The sequence below is a fragment of the Hippoglossus hippoglossus genome, chromosome 5 (assembly GCF_009819705.1).
Source record: "Hippoglossus hippoglossus isolate fHipHip1 chromosome 5, fHipHip1.pri, whole genome shotgun sequence".
In the NCBI taxonomy this organism is placed as follows: domain Eukaryota; kingdom Metazoa; phylum Chordata; class Actinopteri; order Pleuronectiformes; family Pleuronectidae; genus Hippoglossus; species Hippoglossus hippoglossus.
The window spans coordinates 19549064-19567967 of NC_047155.1; the positions used below are offsets into that span (position 1 = coordinate 19549064).

The following is an 18904-nucleotide window of genomic DNA, read 5'->3' on the forward strand; positions in this document are numbered from 1 at the left end:
ACAGAAAAAACAATAGGCACGTGCGGTGCTAAGGTGCAGTGATTGGTTCCGGATAGTGCCAACAATATATAAGTTATAAGTTATGTGCGGGGGGGGGGCAGAGTCAGTGTGATGCAGGGGGCTTGTTTGTGAGCCCCACTGCCATGGGGAAAAAACTGTTCAGGTGGCGCGAGGTTTTGGTCTTGATGGCCCGGAACCTTTTTCCAGATGGGAGTCTCTGGAATAGGTGGTGGCCGGGATGGGAAGGATCAGTTTTAAGTCACTAAAACAGAGGTTTTTTACCAACGCCTTCCAAAATGCAGATTTTCAAAATTCCAATGACCGTGTATCCATGTGTACATGTAAAACAGAACATTTGGAAAACAACCATGTCACAGCCTTCTTTTGCTCTCGGTCCTCTGCTGCTATGTGTCATGAGCATGCGTAAGAAACAACATCAGTAATTACTATGTATCGGTTTCTCTACGTTTGGTAGCACTGCTACATTACCGGCATTCCCAGGCTAGCAGAGTTTTTTCTCATGTAGTTGACAGAACATGGCTGTAGACTCTATCGCCACCAACTGGCCTGGCATGCTTGTTTGAGTTTTAGTAGTAGTTAGTAGGACGCAGATATTTTGTAAAATAGTGTGGACGGAGATTTCTTTAGCGAAAAATATCTGTTCAAAAAAATACATGCAGTAGTGTAGACATGGCCTTAAAGCATAGCCATTTAGCCTATTAATCTTGAACCAATAAATGCTATAGGTAACTAAATCAGGGTCCCAGTACGGACATTGACTCGGTCAGTGTTTAAATGATGGCCCCCCTACAACTAATGAGCACTTTAGACACTAACATGGTCATTTTCCTGATAGATCACCAATGTGCTATTTGGACCCTGGCGTCACAATCTAGATAAATGACCCAATAGCGATCTCTCAGATTGAACTGATAGTTAGCAAATAGATATTGACGCAATAATTCACATTTGAATTAAGACACACGTATAATTCAGGCCACACTGCACAGGAAGATTTCCTGTAATGTTGTATGGCCCTAAATCATTATGGATTTTTATGTTTTGCGTAATGCATTATTTTTCGAATATGAAGCTGCTGTGGTCAGTTGCTCACCTCTATGGTTTTTATAATGCATTTGTGGCTTTGGCTGGTAGGGATGAGGTGTGTGTTCCAGATTAAAATGTTCTTTTTTTTCTCATACAATTTGTCTAATAGGAATAGGATTTACAGGTAGGCAGAGATGTTTTTGCGTGTGTGTGTGTGTGTTCGCGTGTGTGTAAGGCTTTAAACTAGTGTGACAGATAAGAGGTAGCTAGCGTCGCGCTTCACTGAGGCTGAAAATGTGAAGAGGAAGTCTGTCTCTGCACCTAGTTGAGAGCGGATTGATCATGTTTACACCTGGACTCTATACCTCTCCCTCTCTCTTCCTCTCTCTGCCCATACAGCTCATCTTTCTCTCTGCCTCTCTCTCTATCTGTCTGTCATACTTTCTTCTTCCCGCAATCCCTACTTTTCCTCGCTGCCTCTTCCTCGTCTCTCATATGCTCACTTCTGCTGCATGCTGCTGTCCCCGTCTATTACTATCTTGCAATGCAACAACACTGAGATGAAATGAGTCACATGCTTATTTAGTCATATAGTTAGCAGATACATGTAAAGCACACACCTGCAGTTGTCTCTGCGTGGGTGCATTGCTTGGTGGGTATACTGCAGTATGACAGTCAGTGCCATTTTTGGTCCTGTGTATTGACGGGCAGTCTCCAGGTGCTGGCACGCGCTGACCAGTTGTTTGTGAAGAGCACGCTAATTAGCCAGCGATAGGATTGTCTCTCCACAGAGATGTCTGTTTATTGACTGTTTATTGTTGCTGCAAGGCCAATGCTAATAAGCAGCAAAGCCCAGCCCGAGTCCAAAGTAGAATTTCTCCGTTTGATGTCCACAAAGTAGACATGCTAGCAGCAATTAGCCTTGGGCTGTCAGTATTTAGCCCTTGTTAGCAATTAGCTGTGCCAGCTCGAGTTCACAGTCAGATATATCGATGGTGTGCATGCATTGAGTCTTCATGAGGCTGTAGTTAGATTCAGTGGATTAAAACTTGTGATTAAAGCATAATTCATTCAAGGGTATGAATATAATGATGTTTTATAAATTATTACAATGAGTGTCTTATAGCTCCGGAGCAGCATTTCATTAGAATGAGGCTCTTAAATATTAGTTTATCCTTTTATAGACCTTCATATCTCTACCGTTCATGTGCATGCTTGCATGTTTGTTCGCTACAGTCTTCAGCACCAACTCAATGAATCATGTATGATTCTGCAGTAGAAATAGACTTCATCTGTTATGCTGCCTCAGTTTGTAGGCACACAGCTATCAGGATAGGGGTTAATCAGTATCTGCGCCTGCCTGTGTGCACATGTGCATCTTTCAGCATGCCTTAGGCTATGAATCCCAGGATAGTTGTGTATGTGTGTTTTTGTCCTATATGTTTGGGTGTGAAATTTCCATTATACTACTGCATGAAGACTGTTGAGGGTGGGTGGTTTGATTGCTAATCAATGGGATAAACACAGTGGTGCTAATCCACAGTTTAGCCTATTGTTTGATATACACATGTATGTCAGTTAGACTGACCAACTGACACACACATACTCGTAGGAAAGGCGAGGACAAGGGCAGAGACAAGAGTGTTAATGAAGAGAGAGGACAAAATACCTTGAGGTGGCAAAGACAGAGCAAAGCACCAAGAAGGTGAATACAGAGGGATTGGAAAAAGGGAAGGAGTAGAGGTGGTAATAGGAGACAGCCGTGGAAAACAGCAGAAATGGAGATGAGAGCAGGCAAGATAGACTGGAGAAATTGGTGTGTGTGGATGATGATTTCAGGTGAGATGAATAGAGAAAGGTGATAGGGATATTAAAGAGAACAGCTCAAAATTCCCTCCTGAGGCCAAAGCTCATTTTCCTTTCTTTCACACAATGTCATCACACCATACATACCCAACCACAGGATATTCCGAATATCCACCGTCGGATCATGTTTAAACTCCAGTTTCCCATACTTAACTTCCTTTACAGTGACTGTAATAACTCAATACTCTTATATAGTATCCCCTAACAGGAGGCTGTCAATAACCAAGTGTATATGTGACACACATGATATATGATAGTGTAACAGCAGCTCCATGCTAACCTTGTTTGGTATTGACTATCCATATCTGCTTCAGGGCGAAAAATATTGGTGCGATGGTGTTTCTGTATAAGGTTTCTGCACATACCAACTGATCCCAAAGGGGAAAGAGCCATTGTGTCTCACAATATGAGAAGAAATGCTGTATTAACACAAAGGCTTCATTTGAAGTTAGAGGCATGAAACAAGTAGGCCATCTCATGTATGAGACTGTGAATTATCCTACTTTTAGTCTTTAAGACTTTGGTCTTTTGAAACTCGCTCTGAGCTCTAAATGTTGCTGTGCGACAGGAATTAGTCATCACATATTTTCCATTTCTCACTTTTGATGTCGGGTACTCAGCCAAATGTAATCCAACATTTTTGGAACCTGTGAAAGTTGACGAGACGGCAGATTGTCCAAAGTCCTATAGCAAAGTAATTAGAGGAAAACTCTGATCGATTTTATTTTTAAAAAGAGAGTCTTCTCCGTATTTCTTAGTGCCAAACAAGCCCACATTACCACTGACACATAGCGAGCCATCCGCCAGGCCTTATGGTAGCAGTTAACTCTGGTCAGCAGCAACCAAAAGAACAAGCTGGTGTCGGCATCGGTGCCTTCCGCTTTTCTGCTTCCTGCCGTGTGCGGAGGCTGAGGTGAGGGTGAAATGGCTAGTAGGATGCTGAGCTGTGGGCTGGGAAGTTGTGCTCAGAGCTCCAGAGGGGTCATGGGAGCGAATAAACACATGTACACACAATACTCGCACACACAAATGACCACACTCTGGGGTCAAGCAGGCTGATGGAGCGCAGCTGGGTGTCGTCTGAGGGCCGAGGTTGAGAAAACATAATTGAACCGTTCGAAACTTTGCCTTTCTCTGTGCCTTTATCTCCCTCTGTTTTTCAGCCTTGTGTCCATTGGTGCTTTAGTGTCTCCATTTTTGCCCTCCTCTTTCCCTCCTTATCCCTTTTTCTTGTTTCTCCCTGGAGGGCAGGAACGAGAGGACAGATAATATCAGCGCAGGCCTTACACCATTACCTTCTGTCTGATAAACCACTCGGCCACTCCATCACCCTTTCTCTCACTCCTTCACCAGTGAGGGAAAAAAAGCAGACGAAGGGGCAGGAGGAGAAAATTTAGTTTGGGATAGGGTGTGTGTCTTTGTGTTACTTTTGTGTGTGTTGAGAGCAGCTGTTTGTTAAAGAAGAGATGGGAAGTATCAGGGGTCCTGATGGCATCCAATTAAGGCAGATAAAATGATGATGAATTGCAGTCGACCAGCAGAGACGTATGCCCTGTGTTTATGAACACACACACACACACACACACACACACACACACACACACACACACACACACACACACACACACACACACCAACACATGTGTACAGGAAGACAGCAGGAGAAGAAGGTAGGCAAAGCAGTTGTACAGATTTGGAGAAGATTGTTTTCTGGGGAAATAAATAAGCAGGAGAGAGGGAAGAAAGGCGAAGACGTTTGGAGGCAGAGAAACCAGATAAAAAGAAAGGGAGAGCAAAAAGATGAATGAGGAGGAGGAGATGGGAAGGAGGAAGAGGGCACCGAGACCTTACAGAGAATTTGGAGCGGAGAGAGGACAAATAATCTGCTCCCTTCCAAAATGAGGAGAAATGACGGGAGGATGGCAGAAAGAAAGATGGATAGATAGATATACAGAGCAAATAGAGGTCTCGAGAAGAGGCCAAACATGTCTGCAGGGAGGGTGGTCATCAGAAACCTCACTGGTCTAATGGTGTCACAAACCCCACTGGGTGTGTGTGTGTATTTGTGTGTGTGAGAGTGAGAGAGAGAGATGAAACCTTGAGTCCTTCTCTCTAACTTTTTGAAATTTATAAGATTTGTATGCAAAAACTAAAAATTCATTCATTCATACGTTTTAAATACATTATAACAAGCACATGAATTTACACATGCACAGTGCTAAAGGTGGTGGAGAGAAGGCTAATGAGGGCCTTAGTGCTGGTTGTTGCAGGGTAGGCGCAGCAGAGCATGGTACAGCCTGGTCTGGCATGGCCTGGCACAGCTTAATGAGATATAAACACTGGACCTGCCACTGCAGTCAGCCACAGCACACACTGACACTGTTTTAATTGGCCTGCCGTGTGTGTGTGTGTGTGTGTGTGTGTGTGTGTGTGTGTGTGTGTGTGTGTGTGTGTGTGTGTGTGTGTGTGTGTGTGTGTGTGTGTGTGTGTGTGTGTGTGTGTGTGTGTGTGTGTGTGTGTGTGTGTGTGTGTGGGGAGAAAGAGTTTAGGAAATTTACAGGAACTTACTGTGAATTGCTGCAGATTTAAGACCATCCACTGTTCCCTTACTTTGTTCCCTATCATGTGACTCCTCAGACAGTGCTGATTGGATTTTAATCTGGGGCCCTACATTGTGTTGGGTTGTGTCTTTATGTCTTTGTCAGGAAGTTCCATCTCAGTTAAACAAAGTTCTTTTCAGACATGAACTGCCGAGAACATTGATGAGATCATGTGTTTTTGTTTTGTCTGCAGCAACTGTCTCGGACATTTGTGTTCTATGACCCCTCCGGATAATTTCAGGAGATTTTCCAGAGTTCTGTGCTGTGATGTCTGAAAGTAGCTTTATGTACATATATGCTTACTTATTTATAACATTGCATGTGAATTAGTTGTGTGTTGCTCTCTTTACCCTCACCTCTCTTTTCATACATCCCTTCATCCTCCAATATGACCCGTCTCTTTGACGTAGTCATCTACCTGCCTCCGCTTCTCCCTCCTTCTCCTCTCCTGCCTCCACCTTCTTCCTCATCTCCGTCCCCTCACTGACTCACTGGCTCTCCTCCCCCCCTGACAGGTGACGAGCAGAGCTCCCACGCTCCTGTCCTGGATAAATAAGAATTAATTGCTGCTCAGCTATCAGCATATGCCAGCTTCTCCACCCCAACCCGCACCTCACTTTCATCATCCATTTCTCATTTCTGTCTCTCTCTCTGCTTGTATCACTGCAATCTGTAACCTTTACTCTACATCTTTTTCCTCTCATAGCTGTGCTCCACCTCACGTTTTTCTCCATGATGGTTTGATGGGCAAGTGAAGCAGCAAAAGTGATTGTTACAGCAAGATTCTCCGGCTATTAGCGAGAGGAGAGGAGAGGAGAGGAGAGGAGAGGAGAGGAGACAGGGGGAGAGGATAGGATAGGAGAGGAGAGGAGAGGAGAGGAGAGGAGAGGAGAGGAGACAGGGGGAGAGGAGAGGAGAGGAGAGGAAACCAGGGAAAAGACCCCTGTCAACCTCCATGCCTCTTAGCCTTAGCCTATTTTGAATACATGCAGACCACACAGCTCAAACACAGTCTGTTTGCATGATAAACAGCCACCTTTTCAGCTGATGTAACGTCTGATGGTTTTGTCAGTGACTGAACCAAAATTTGAATTTCCTTATAGCTCAACTTATATTCCTCCATAAGGTCCTTAACATATGGTGTTGTAATTGAATGAATGAAATGCTTTTTTACAACATTTATTTCTCCAAACAAAGGCTGACTTGTACAGAATAAAACATGAACACATCTGCAGTAACAGTCGCTACATAGCAAATTAAAATATCAGAGAATAAAATAAAGGTGGAAGTGCATTTGGCATCTGTTCTGTTAATGACTTGAATTTGACAGAAGCTCTTTGAAAATAATCAGAGACTATGTCTATTATTAGTGATGGGACGATCTTGCGTAGAAGGGCTCTGACACACAGCATGAGGGGATCTGTCACACCTTGAGCATGCACATTTCTCATTGGCTAAACGAGACAAAGAAATCAAGACCCCACCCAGAGGAGAAAAACAATTCTTCCCAGTGACAAACTTTTAATTTGTATGTTAAATCACAGATGGAGTCCTGCCTATCGTCTTGTAGGTGTTAGAGGCTTGCAAAAAGGAAACTGGTTGTGTGGCAGAGCAGGGGAGAATGGCCACCAGAAGAATAGCATGAGTTGACAGAGGGGGGGAAAGAAGGATATTGAAAATATGGACATTTCTGCAAACAACCAAGAATCAGCCTTTTGTCTGGGGAGAAGTCTAGTAAGCTTACACTAGCTTAATGCGTAGGCTGGAAAATAAGAAACATTGGCTATCGCAGCATTATTTTTCCCTCAAGCCAGCACTTTTCTTTCCTCTCTCTCTCTTTCTTTTTATTTCCATCAATGGAGAAAGTGCATGTGCGAAGCTTGTGCATGTGTGTATGTCTCTGTGTGTGTTTGTGCGCAGGAGATAAGCTGGGTAACTGGGTCCAACCAGGCTCCAATCCTGTTAGCATTAGCGATTAGCACTGGCTAACAGCCCCCTATTATGATCGGGGGCTGATTCCATGCCGCCAATCCCACACATACAGTACCCACACATACACACAAACACGCTAAGCTATAGGAAAGATTACCGCTTGATCCTTGATTAGGAAGCCATGCCTGGAAGATGTGTGTCTATGTGTAAAAGCTTGCTGTTGTGTATAATTGTATACATTGAAACACAGTTTGGTGCACTTTATATAGACTAGAAAACCACATTTCACCCGAACCATCATTCAGTCTGTGTCCTCTCTCAATGTGACTTCTGTTAAAGTAGAGTAGAATAACTGTTGAATAATCTAAATTGAATGATGTGTCGTGTCAGGCCGTAATTCCTGATAACTGTTGTCATCACCTTGAGAGAGCTGGAGAGAGAGAGGAAAGAGGAAGACAGGAACTAATTCTGGCCCAGGTTAGGGTTTGCCCTGGGCAAGTTTGGTATTTTTAGCTCTCTTGCTCTTGCACACCTTCAAAATGACTAATTATCAGGCTGTGACCCTCACAGGAAGTAACTGTCGTTACTTCATACCTGCCTGCCTTCGTACCGACTCCGTCCATCCTCACCTCTGCTCCTACATTGACATGTCGCTGGTGATGCTGTCGTGCCTGCATCTGCACCTTTCTAGTACTCCTACTTACATTTATTCCTTGCAGCATCCGTAAGCCCTATGGGTAAACTGGATGATTTCTCAGTTTATTTCACCTGTGCAAAGAATAGTAGTAAAAACGTATAGTGTTTTTTTATAGTTTATTTAATCCCTCTGGACATTTCTTTAAACAGCTTTCTATGTATTCCATTTGATCCCTACTTCTCTGTCTCTTTGTTTCACTGTTCTTGACTATGATACGTTTATCACTCTACTTTCTAAACTCTCTATACCTTAGATTTAACACTCTTCATCTATATCTTTCTTTGTAAGATTACCTTTAGTATTTGTCTCACCTTCTGTCTGTTTTGGGCTATTTACGTCTCAGATACAGTCGATTACCCCTCACACTTGCTAATTCTGACCTTTTGAGAGTAGCCTTCTTAATGTTTGCATTTTCATATTGGAATCTGCTGTGCAGTGAATAAACCATGTACATGGTGCATGTGTGTATTCCCTAAACTGTGCAATGTGCAAAAACGCTGGTTAGGTATAAAAGTTTAATAAGCCTTTGGTGCAATGAGATGAGCTTTGGATCGTAACCTAACCTTTTCCCGTGCCTCCCCCACCCTCTGCTGTCCACTTTACACACATACATGCACATACACACTTCTTCCTAACTAAATATTCATGTTTTTGTTCGGGGATGGTACATACTGGAACAGAGTATGTGCCTCTCAACACAGACCCCCTTTGAGGATCAATATGCAAACAGACACAAACCTGTAACATGTATAAAGAAAAGGAAAGAGAATAGGAAGTGTCCTTCTTACAGCTGTCAGCACCGACACACCTCCAGCGTGCCTGTGTGTGAGTTTGTGTGATGTAGGTTTTCAGGGTGTAAAACAGGGTCAAGAGGTCGACACACGTCAATCATCTAGTTCTCTATCAGCAGAATCAGACCCTCTGAAGTGTGTTTTGCAACGATAACTGGCCGTGTTTTGATTGGCCAGTCAACACACAAGCAGAGGAATGGAAGTGAAGAAAAACCTGAGCCTGTGTCCTTTACTCTAATCCTGAAAGGATAACAGGGCCACAAGAAATGATGTCGTTAGTGATGCTGAAATAGAAAGATACAATATATAAAATCCTGTTGTTTGATGTTGTTAATATCCGTGGAATATTTAGAGAAACTGTTATCCTATAATGGAAACTGCAAAATATGAACACTTTTTGCTATTCAAATAAATGTTTGGAAAGAAATTAGGGCCTAATATATGACACAAACTAGAGTGCTGTGAACAAAGACACGCCTGCCATTCATTTATCTTGTAGCTGAAATAATTCAGTAAATAATCAGTTCAATTCAAAGAACAAACAGTGCAAAGAATTCACTTGTTTTGTTCTAACTGCTCAGGTGTAAATATTCAATGTTTTTTCTTTATTGAGTTAACCATCATAGAGGAATATCTTACGGTCGGACAAAACTATTTCAAGACGTCACCTAGTGTTGAATCAAACCCAATTTAATTTCTTATATTTGAGACTTAAATTATTGATCAATTAATCGAGAGGAACCAGAAGTGAAAGTAATCATTAGTGCCCAGTATTGATTTACTTATGCTCTGTACTTCTGTAGTCCTCAACAGGCAGGTAGCATACAGCTTGTGTGGACTCCAGTAGTCACTTTATTCACTGTTAATGTTAAATGGAGCTTAATGGAGCTTTATCGATGCGAACAAGAGGAAAGTTGCTAAGTTTGAAAATGCTTTACGTGCAACATCTGGATCAAGTGTCACATATGAAGCTGACCTCTGTCCGATAACACCCCTCTTTTTGTGGATCTGTCTTTTTCTTTACTTCTCTACCTCACCAGGTTTGTCCCACTTCATCCTCTGACCTTTCAGCCTCGGCTTTATCTCTTCTCGTATTCTTACTGTTCGCAGTGCAGTGTCCCCATGAATCTGATTTCCTCCTCTTCTTTCTCATTGTCCTGTACGCTCATACACACTCAAACACACCCATGTGATCTCTCCATCTCTGCCCGGTGAAGAAGTGCTCTTGTTCCCAGGCTGACTTGGGTGGTCTCTTGGGGGAGGGGGGGAGGGAAGGAGGGAAAGTTCATCTGCTCGGACTCAGTGGAGAGAAATAGTAGCTGACATCCAAAACGTGTGATTGTGTGAGTGTCTTATCTTCCTGTGTTTGCATGTGTTTCTATTTATCATTTTTTATTTCTGGTATAGACTATACGATTAGTCTTTGATGCCTTTGCTGGCATCCTTCTCTGGAAACTGTCCCGTGTGCAGAATGCATATTTATAGTACAGTGTTGCACATGTGTTTCCCTGGATATGTTTGGTGTATGCGATAAAGGAATCTGCTCCATATTTCCTTGTTTGACTGTGGGCGTTCTGTGGGATGGAGGTAGGGGAGAGAAAGTTGGACTGAGATTTATATGTGAGGAGGTTTGTAAAGAGGTAGAAGGAAGGAATAATGAGGGAGTGAGAGAGAGAGAGATTGGAAAAGAAGTGGGTGGATAGGAGGATTGCAAGAGAAGGAGAGGCAGAGGAATGTGTGAAAAGACCATGGCAGACATGTCAGGGAACAAATTGAAAATGCCAATTTCACTTTAGCCGCCACCAGCTCAGGCGCTTATAGCCCAGCTCCAGCCTCTTATTCCATGTGTAAATGAATGGTGTCCACAGAATAACACACAATCACCTCTCTCTATCCATCTCGCCCTCGCTATTTCTCCTTCAGCCCTGCTGCTGTATCATCCTCTCTTCACTCTTTCCTTATCCACTTCCTCGTCCTTCTTTTCACAATCTTTTCTTTTTTCAGGTCCCTGCCCGACACTTGTCCCAGCTTGTTCCACTTCTGTGTTTCTGACCCATCAGCCATCAGCTCGTTTCCTTGTCTTTTAACCATCACTTGTCACATTTCCTCCCCATTTTTTCCCCTACAATAATTTTTCCGTAAGATTCATTTCTTGCAATCGTCAACCTTACCTTCCCCTCTCTGTACAACTGTAATAAGTTTAGCTAGTGTTTGTGTTAAGGTTCCAGGTTCACTGGGCTTGAAGGAGAAGCCATCGCCCTCACAAAATCTCAAAGCTTCCTAGAGCCCAATGAGATATTTTCAAATGATGCCAGATTAAAAATCCAAAACCTAAACCCACGTACTCACTTGCCTGTAATAGTGATTATGTTTCAAATTGAGAAACTACAACCTCAGACGTTTTTGCTAATTTTGCTTAAATACAATTAATTGGTTTACAAAAATGTAGGTGATGATCTCTCTGTTGCTTAACTATTTGATTAATTGAATAATTGTTCTAGTAATAATTTTAGAAATGTTTTAGTCACAGTGCAGTGCTGCAACTTCATGTATATAAACAGCGGCAAGGAAAAGTAAGTGAACCCTTCGGAGATATTTTCATATTTCATTGCGTATTCATTTGTCTTATTATAGTCAGATTTTACTCAAAATTACAATAATGAACAAACACAATCTTTTTTAACGAATAATACACAAACTACTCTGCAAGACTGCCCAAAGGTGCAGCATCTCAGGGGGAAAAGTTTGCTCTTCAATAGTTCATAAATAAATCACAGCACCAAAATGTGCCTGCAGACACACTTTTATAGAAAGTCCTCTCAACAAATACTCTAAGAACACAGTAGTAGTTTCGCTTCTGAGTTATGTGGAGACGCATTCCTTTATTTGGATATCAGCATCTCTGCCTTCAGGGCCCACTGAATGTAAATCATCCAATCGCAAAAGTAAAGAATGAATTAATCAGCCATTCACACATTGTGACATTGCTGTGTCCTCTCATTTTCTTATCTTCTCCATGCACATTTCTCGGTCCTTTCCCCCTCAAATAAATTCAAATTCACTATTATTACAGATGTCATGATAAATCCCATAGTATTACATTGGAGTGGGTGATATCACAAAGTGGCAAAGTTGTAGCCAGATTCAATCTGTGAGGGCCCCATAGCCTCAGGCTCTGAGGCTTTCACATTGAATTTTATCACCACTCCACTAGAGGAGAATAGTCCTGCTATCTCTCACCCCGAGGCCAGTTAAGATACTGACCATGCCACTGGTCGTGAGAGTGAGGGGGCACCCTGTGACTGACAGAGGCACAAGGTTAACATGGCCTATTTCTACTTTTACCAGCTATCACTGCAGCAGTGGCCTCAAAGCAGAGAGCCGGCATCTCTCGCTATCTAGCATCTGTTTTCTGTTGTATCAGAGACACAGTGCAGAGTGAGTCTCAGAGTGGAGGGTGTGCGGGTCATGATGAATGAGTACTTTGAGACGACTGTGTGTTTACTTCAGTGTTTGGCTGCCTCGTTTATGTGAGGGTGGGACTGGGGAGGCAGTGTAACTTTTAGAGCTGCATTTTATTTGCCTGTGATAATCGTGCTTGATAATTTATTAGTCCATGGTTTGGGTGTCTCACCGGAGCTCTTTCCTCTGCTACTCCTTCAGCGAACACACCGCCATCATGCTGCCGCTTTTGAGGCTTGTTGTCTCATTTAAAGCAATTCCATAAAACTGATTACGCTGACAACGAGTCAATTACATTTCAGCTCTTATTAGTTCAGGATGCAACAATGAAATTAGACGAGAATATTATTGTTGGCGATATATTACACTTTTCATTCATCACTGGAATGGAATGAGTCATACAGTTATGGGGATTCCAATCTCTTAATCAACTCTGTACGAAGTCAGGCAGCAGCGGATGTGCCGCATGTTAAAATCACAATATAGCCTGTCTCTCATCATTCATTTTTATAGCCCTTCAACTGTGTGAGCTCCACAGGCTAAGACATTACCATCAGCCGCTAGCTGAACTGAGTTAGCTCCTGGTACTGGCGGATTTTTATTATTATTATTTTTATTAAAAGACTGAGAATATTTTATGTTGATGTTACTGCTATGAGAACAATATCGTTTAGACAACGTGACATGACAATAAATACTAATCTGTTGTTGTTTTTTTATTTCAGTATTCCTATGAGGGAAATGACATCAGTGACCTGCCAGTGGACCTGTCTGTGGTGTGGAATGGAAATTTTGTCATTGACAACCCCTACAACATTCAAGGTGGGTTTGTGTTGCTGTTAAACAACGGCTACAGATAATATGAATTGATTTTGTTTCAGCTCAAAGCTAATGTACCCAGTGTTCATGAGAAAATTCTATACCATCAAGGACTGACTTAACAAAAAGTATTTTTACATATCCTTAAGATGTTTAATATTTTCTTTTAACAAACAATATTATAGACCCAAACTAATCTTATTTCAGAAGCTGTGTTGCTTCATCAGGTTTTGATCCTCAGCTGAGTCATGGCAGGAACAGCATCTGAAAAATCTCAGATCTGCACCAACTTAAACATTCGGCTGCAGCTGCAGTGTAAATAATTAATACTGTGACCAAAATCACCCAGAATCACCCAGTCAACCCGAAGAGGTTCAAAGACTGTGTTATGTAGCAAAAGCGTGATATACAGGACTATTCACACACTTATATAGATATATAAAGTCGTGTATTACGTGACTTTATATGTCTGTGAAAAACTGCGACTTAAACTAATCCTGTACCATTTGCACACAATGTAGAGAGAGCACACATATTGTGCTGCTTTTCATTGGGTTATAATTTTTTTAAAAACATATATTGACGAGTAGTTACTGTATATCTGTCAAGGCTCATGTTTTACCCCACAAAACTGTTTAATACTTTTAGTATTTTAAAGTGGTTCACAAATAACTGGTGGTAGAAAATCACAGCAGTAAGAGGTTGGAGTAAGCAGGAAAATCATTAACTAATCACAAAATAATAATAACTTTATTAGTTACTAAGGTCTGCAATGATGAATTAAATGGTTACTTACAAATGTTCAATAACAGCAGGGATAATCTCTTAAAGAAAATCAATTATTAATCAGTGTTGTAGTAGGGATCACAGTAACAATACCATAAGCAGCCACTTGCACAAACCTCATGATGGATGAATCGTGCCATGACAGCTAATGTTATTCATTATAATGTATAAAAACACGATGCCCAACTCAGAGAATTACCTGATAAAATCAGGTCACATATCATAATTAACCTATTGTCACATTTCTATATCATAAATATCATCATTACAACCTGATTTACCAAGTTAGAGAGCATTCATGCTTAGAATGACAGGTATTATTATTATTATTACAGGATCATGTATAAAACATCTATATCTGCAGTTGAAACAGTATTAGAGTGCGTCATATAAACTCAAATGAGTAACCGCACCTTACCCTCTAAACAAAGAACTATGTGGGTGATGGTTAAACATACACAATCGATGCACTACAGTGGGATGAGACAATGAGATCACGTCTGTTGGATTTAATTACTAGTAGGACAGTCTTTGTACTGCTTGTGTCCATAATTATTGCGACCTGTACAGAACAGCAGGGGGGCTGTTACATTATTTCCCTGCTGCGAGGAACAATAACATCATTGCCGGCTACCATTGCGTTCAATAGGTCCTGCGCATGACAAGCACAAGGAGTTTTATACATCTAAGAGAGCGCTGCATTATCTGTTTGTTCCTTTTGATGTTTTAAGACAGCAAGGATCTGAGATGTTTGTGTTCAGATTAGAAACTGTTACATCTGTAATGTCTGTGAAGAGGCGATCATTGCCATTTTGTCAGTAATGTAAGGTGACACCACAGAGTCACTTTGCTTTGTTTACTGATGTCACTCCCTGCAGTCTAAATGTAACAAGCAAGCTGTTATCGTCTCAAATTCCACATATTTTCAAGCTGCTGGCCATGACTTGTATGTCACAGTATATGGATATCTGTAACATATACCATACATCTGTGCAGGGGCATAGAGACCCTGCTGCAGTCTACAGTAATGGGGTGTTTACATTCATGGAGGCAACATAAAATGCTTTGACAGTCAATCGCTCTCCCAAGGACATAGTGTTGCTAGATGGCGGCCTTTATATGCCGCAGCATTGACAGCGTACAATATCAGCAGCATGCATCAGTGTCTATGCATTGTGTGTTATCTCAAGTGTAAATCTCCTGAAGAGCATCCGGAGGCGACCTGCAGCCCGAATATGTCTCTTCTCTCCCTGGCTGTCTCTCCTCCCTGCCAGCCCCCTCCCTTAATCATGATAATCATCTGTGGAGAGCGATGCTCACTTGTCTTAAATACTGATATGTTAATGTAATTAGAGAGGAGTCGTTCAGCACTCAGTAATTGGTACAGGGTTGCTTTAAAGCTGCTCCATGACCAATGGGATTTGGGGATGGAATAGCAGAGAGAGAGAGAGGCAGATTTCACTGTACACTTCCCGAGGCCTCTGGGAAATCGTGCCTGAACTTTGTCTCTGTGACATTGAAGAAGTTCTGGAATTTTCCCCTGCAAGTTGAGAAACTTAAAATGAGGAATTTTGTCAAGAATTTTGATTAATTTGTCTACTTAAATATTTATAGTGAAATCATTTAATCATTATTTATAGTGAGGTTGTTTTCTTATGTCCCAAGCCTAATTTCTACACTATTAAGTTCCTAATGTTTCATTCTCCATCTCTTTCTTGTTCCTGTCTCCAGCCCACCTGTATAAGTGCTACGCACTGAGGGACAGCTGTGGGATGTGTTTGAAGGCAAACCCCAGGTTTGAGTGCGGCTGGTGCGTACAGGAGAAGAAGTGCTCCCTGAGACAGGAGTGTGCTCCTCCAGAGACCACTTGGATGCATGCCACCACAGGAAACAGCCGCTGTGCACACCCCAAGATCATCAAGGTAAGTCTAGATAATAATGTCGCACATATAGCATCTCAGTGTGCTCCTCAAGCTCAGCAGGATAACAGACACACCTGACTGCACACATGTCCATCTATTTAAATTTTTAGATTGAAAGAGCTGGAAAAATTATGATTGTTATACACTGAAGACATTTGAGTTTAAGATCAAAAGATGATTACGAGATTATGAGTCCTGGTATTTAATCTTAAACATATATATATAGGAATATATAAAATAAAAGTAGCGCCACATAAAATTCATCCTTTTCCCACTTATGCCACACACATCAACACCATAAGGGCCATGAGGCCATAGAAGAGCTCACTCTAAAATCAACATAGCATGGAGCTCCTTAATCCAAGTTAAAGACCGCTGCCAAAGTTTAACCCGTCACTTCGGCTGCTATTTGTCATTAGTTTCCCAGCAACTCAGCCTCCTAAGTAACAAACTAGTCCGATTTCTATCAGGGCAGGTGTCAGACACAAGCAGGTCCAAGTGATGAAATGCTCTTTGTAAAAGTTGTCATTGCTTCTTTATTGGCAGCCTTGAAACTACATGCCTTTTGACACAAATCAGGGAATTTATATGAAGTCATATTTAGTGAAATATAGTTCTCCTAAAAAGAGACTTGTTATTCCTTTGCTGCGTCATTGTTTGGCCTCAGCGAGTGAAGGGGACATCGTAGGCAGGAGGACGGCAGGGAGGGTGACATCTTAGAAACCATCACCATGACTGCAACCACAACACAGATGGACTGGCCAGGAGGAGGCAGTTCACACACACCAAGACTGAACACACTGACATGATTAGAGATGATGGTTACACCCAAACACACACACGCACACCTGTGGAGGCAGAGAGGGTGTTTGTCTGGAGTGTGTGTGTGCATGGAAGATATAGGCAAAGAGACTGAAACAGTGGAAGTTTGCTAATTGTGTCCCACCATGGGTGTCGAGTGTGTGTGTGCGCATGCAGTGCCTGTGTGCTTCTGACAGCCCGGGTGAGCTAAGGCATCTAAACACCATGGTTTACCCATCTGCTGCCACCGGTAACCGTGGCGGTGGTCCTCATCCGAGTGTGACCTGGGTCAGCATCTCTACAGCTCACCACAGGGACTGACACACGCGCTCACACACAGAGCGCGTGTGTGATGAGTCTAGACGTTCCACCTTTCCTTTCTTTCCTTCTTCTTCATTCTCTCCATCATTCCTTCTCAAGCATTTAACACAGCACATATCCCAAGCGTATCTCAAGTGAGATGAAGCCTCTTCTCAGGTGAAACGCTCGCCATTTCTCTCCATTTAAATGAGTGTGAAATATATGTATTGTGTTTAATAAATGCCCATTTCACCAGTGCTAACTTGTATGGACGAAGCGCTCAGCACATCTCCTATGTGACACGGGTTTGTCTCTTTGAATACGTAATGGAGATATTGGATAATTGGGGCACTGGCACATAGATAAATCCTTTAGCTAATGCTCTCTCTCTCTCTCTCTCTTCCTGCTCGCTTCAGTTATCTCTTTGAAACAAGCATACAGAGGCAATTGGGTTGTGTGTATGCATGTGTAGAGAGAGGTGGGGGGCTGTGCATGAAAGGGAGAGATGGGTGTGTGTCTGTGCGTGCGTGCGCAAGCATGTGCTCTTGCATGCATATTGAGGGGTAAATCCTGGCCTCAGGGCAAGATGTTGGTGGCAGTCAAGAAGCAGCCGAGAAGAGCTTCAAAATCAGCAAGAGGAGAAACATACTGAAGGTTTGGGAGAGACAGAGAAGAACCGAGGTGGAGAGAGACTGCAGGAAGTGTTATCACATCTCCTCTCCACCTTTGACATTTACAGTGTGACATTTAATGCCAAAGAACATCTGGAGGCGACAAAGAAAATCGCTCCCCTTTCTCCTGCCATTTCATCCTTTAGTTCCCCAAAGAGCATCACAGGCGCCACACAAATTGAATATTACTCCGCTTCTTACCATCCATTCAGTCAAATCCCTCTCTTCCTGTTTGATCCCCACTCTTTTGTTTATTTCTTTTTGCTTCATGAAGTCCACTTTGTTCGTTTTTGCAGCATGCTAGCTGCTGTGAGGCCATTAGCTCGCGGATTAGCCCCTAATTTCATTTGGAATGGAGAATGTGGGAAACGCCACTGGAGAGAGTGTGAACAAGCACACACACACAGGCAGATCTGCGCACACACACACACACACATCTATATATACAGCTATTTGATTATTTCAGTGCAGCACATGTTGAACCCATTTGGTGTCATTTCCGTGTGTACTATTGCCCATTTGAAGTTGTTCAATACTGTGCAGATGAGTATTGTTCCACTAATAGCTCTGGCATCTAAGTGCTGTTCTCCAAACACAGATATTGATGTTTTAGGCCCTAAATGATCGGTTTTAGACCCTGCAAGGATTTGGCTGTTGGACGGTTAAGTGCTGTATTTTTTCTCTGCACTGACACTATGCACTAAGATTAATTATAACTCCTCTCACAACAAGCAAACACACAGCTTGTGTGTGCATGTGAGCCAGCACAAACACACTCACACAAGCCAAAAACACTGTGGTTCCCACACACAAACTCATGCACTCTCTCAGAAGCACATACTCAGATTAAAATATTTAAAATCAGAGATAAAATATGTATTCATGGGTTTGTAAGATCATAATCAAAATCACATTTGCCGCCTCAGAGACGGTCTCACACATGCACACGCACAGACACACAATGTCGAGGGCTGTCTTCCAGTGTAGTGCGGCAGTGTCCTAGTACTGGCCTTGGATGCTGCCTGGTCCTCCATCATCCATCATCTCCTGCCTGCCTTTTCCTAGGGGACAGGGAGAGCATTACAGCTAGCCCTTAGAAACCAATTAAAACAACACAAGCTGTGTGTGTGTACGTCCGTGTGTGTTTCTATGGGGGGACACTTACTGTGTCTTAGCATGTGGCATATTAATGCACACTGTTTTTTTTTTT

The 18904-nt window shown here is 42.4% G+C and overlaps 1 protein-coding gene across 1 annotated transcript in view; it reads left to right on the forward strand.

Annotated features, from left to right (window-relative positions):
- The window catches only part of LOC117761221 (plexin-A1-like), a 192266-nt gene that overhangs the window by 133417 nt on the left and 39945 nt on the right, over positions 1-18904 (forward strand). Inside the window, exons 12-13 of the mRNA XM_034584918.1 lie at positions 13121-13217; positions 15732-15922. Coding sequence (XP_034440809.1) covers positions 13121-13217; positions 15732-15922 — 288 coding nt within the window. The remainder of the gene's footprint in view (positions 1-13120; positions 13218-15731; positions 15923-18904) is intronic.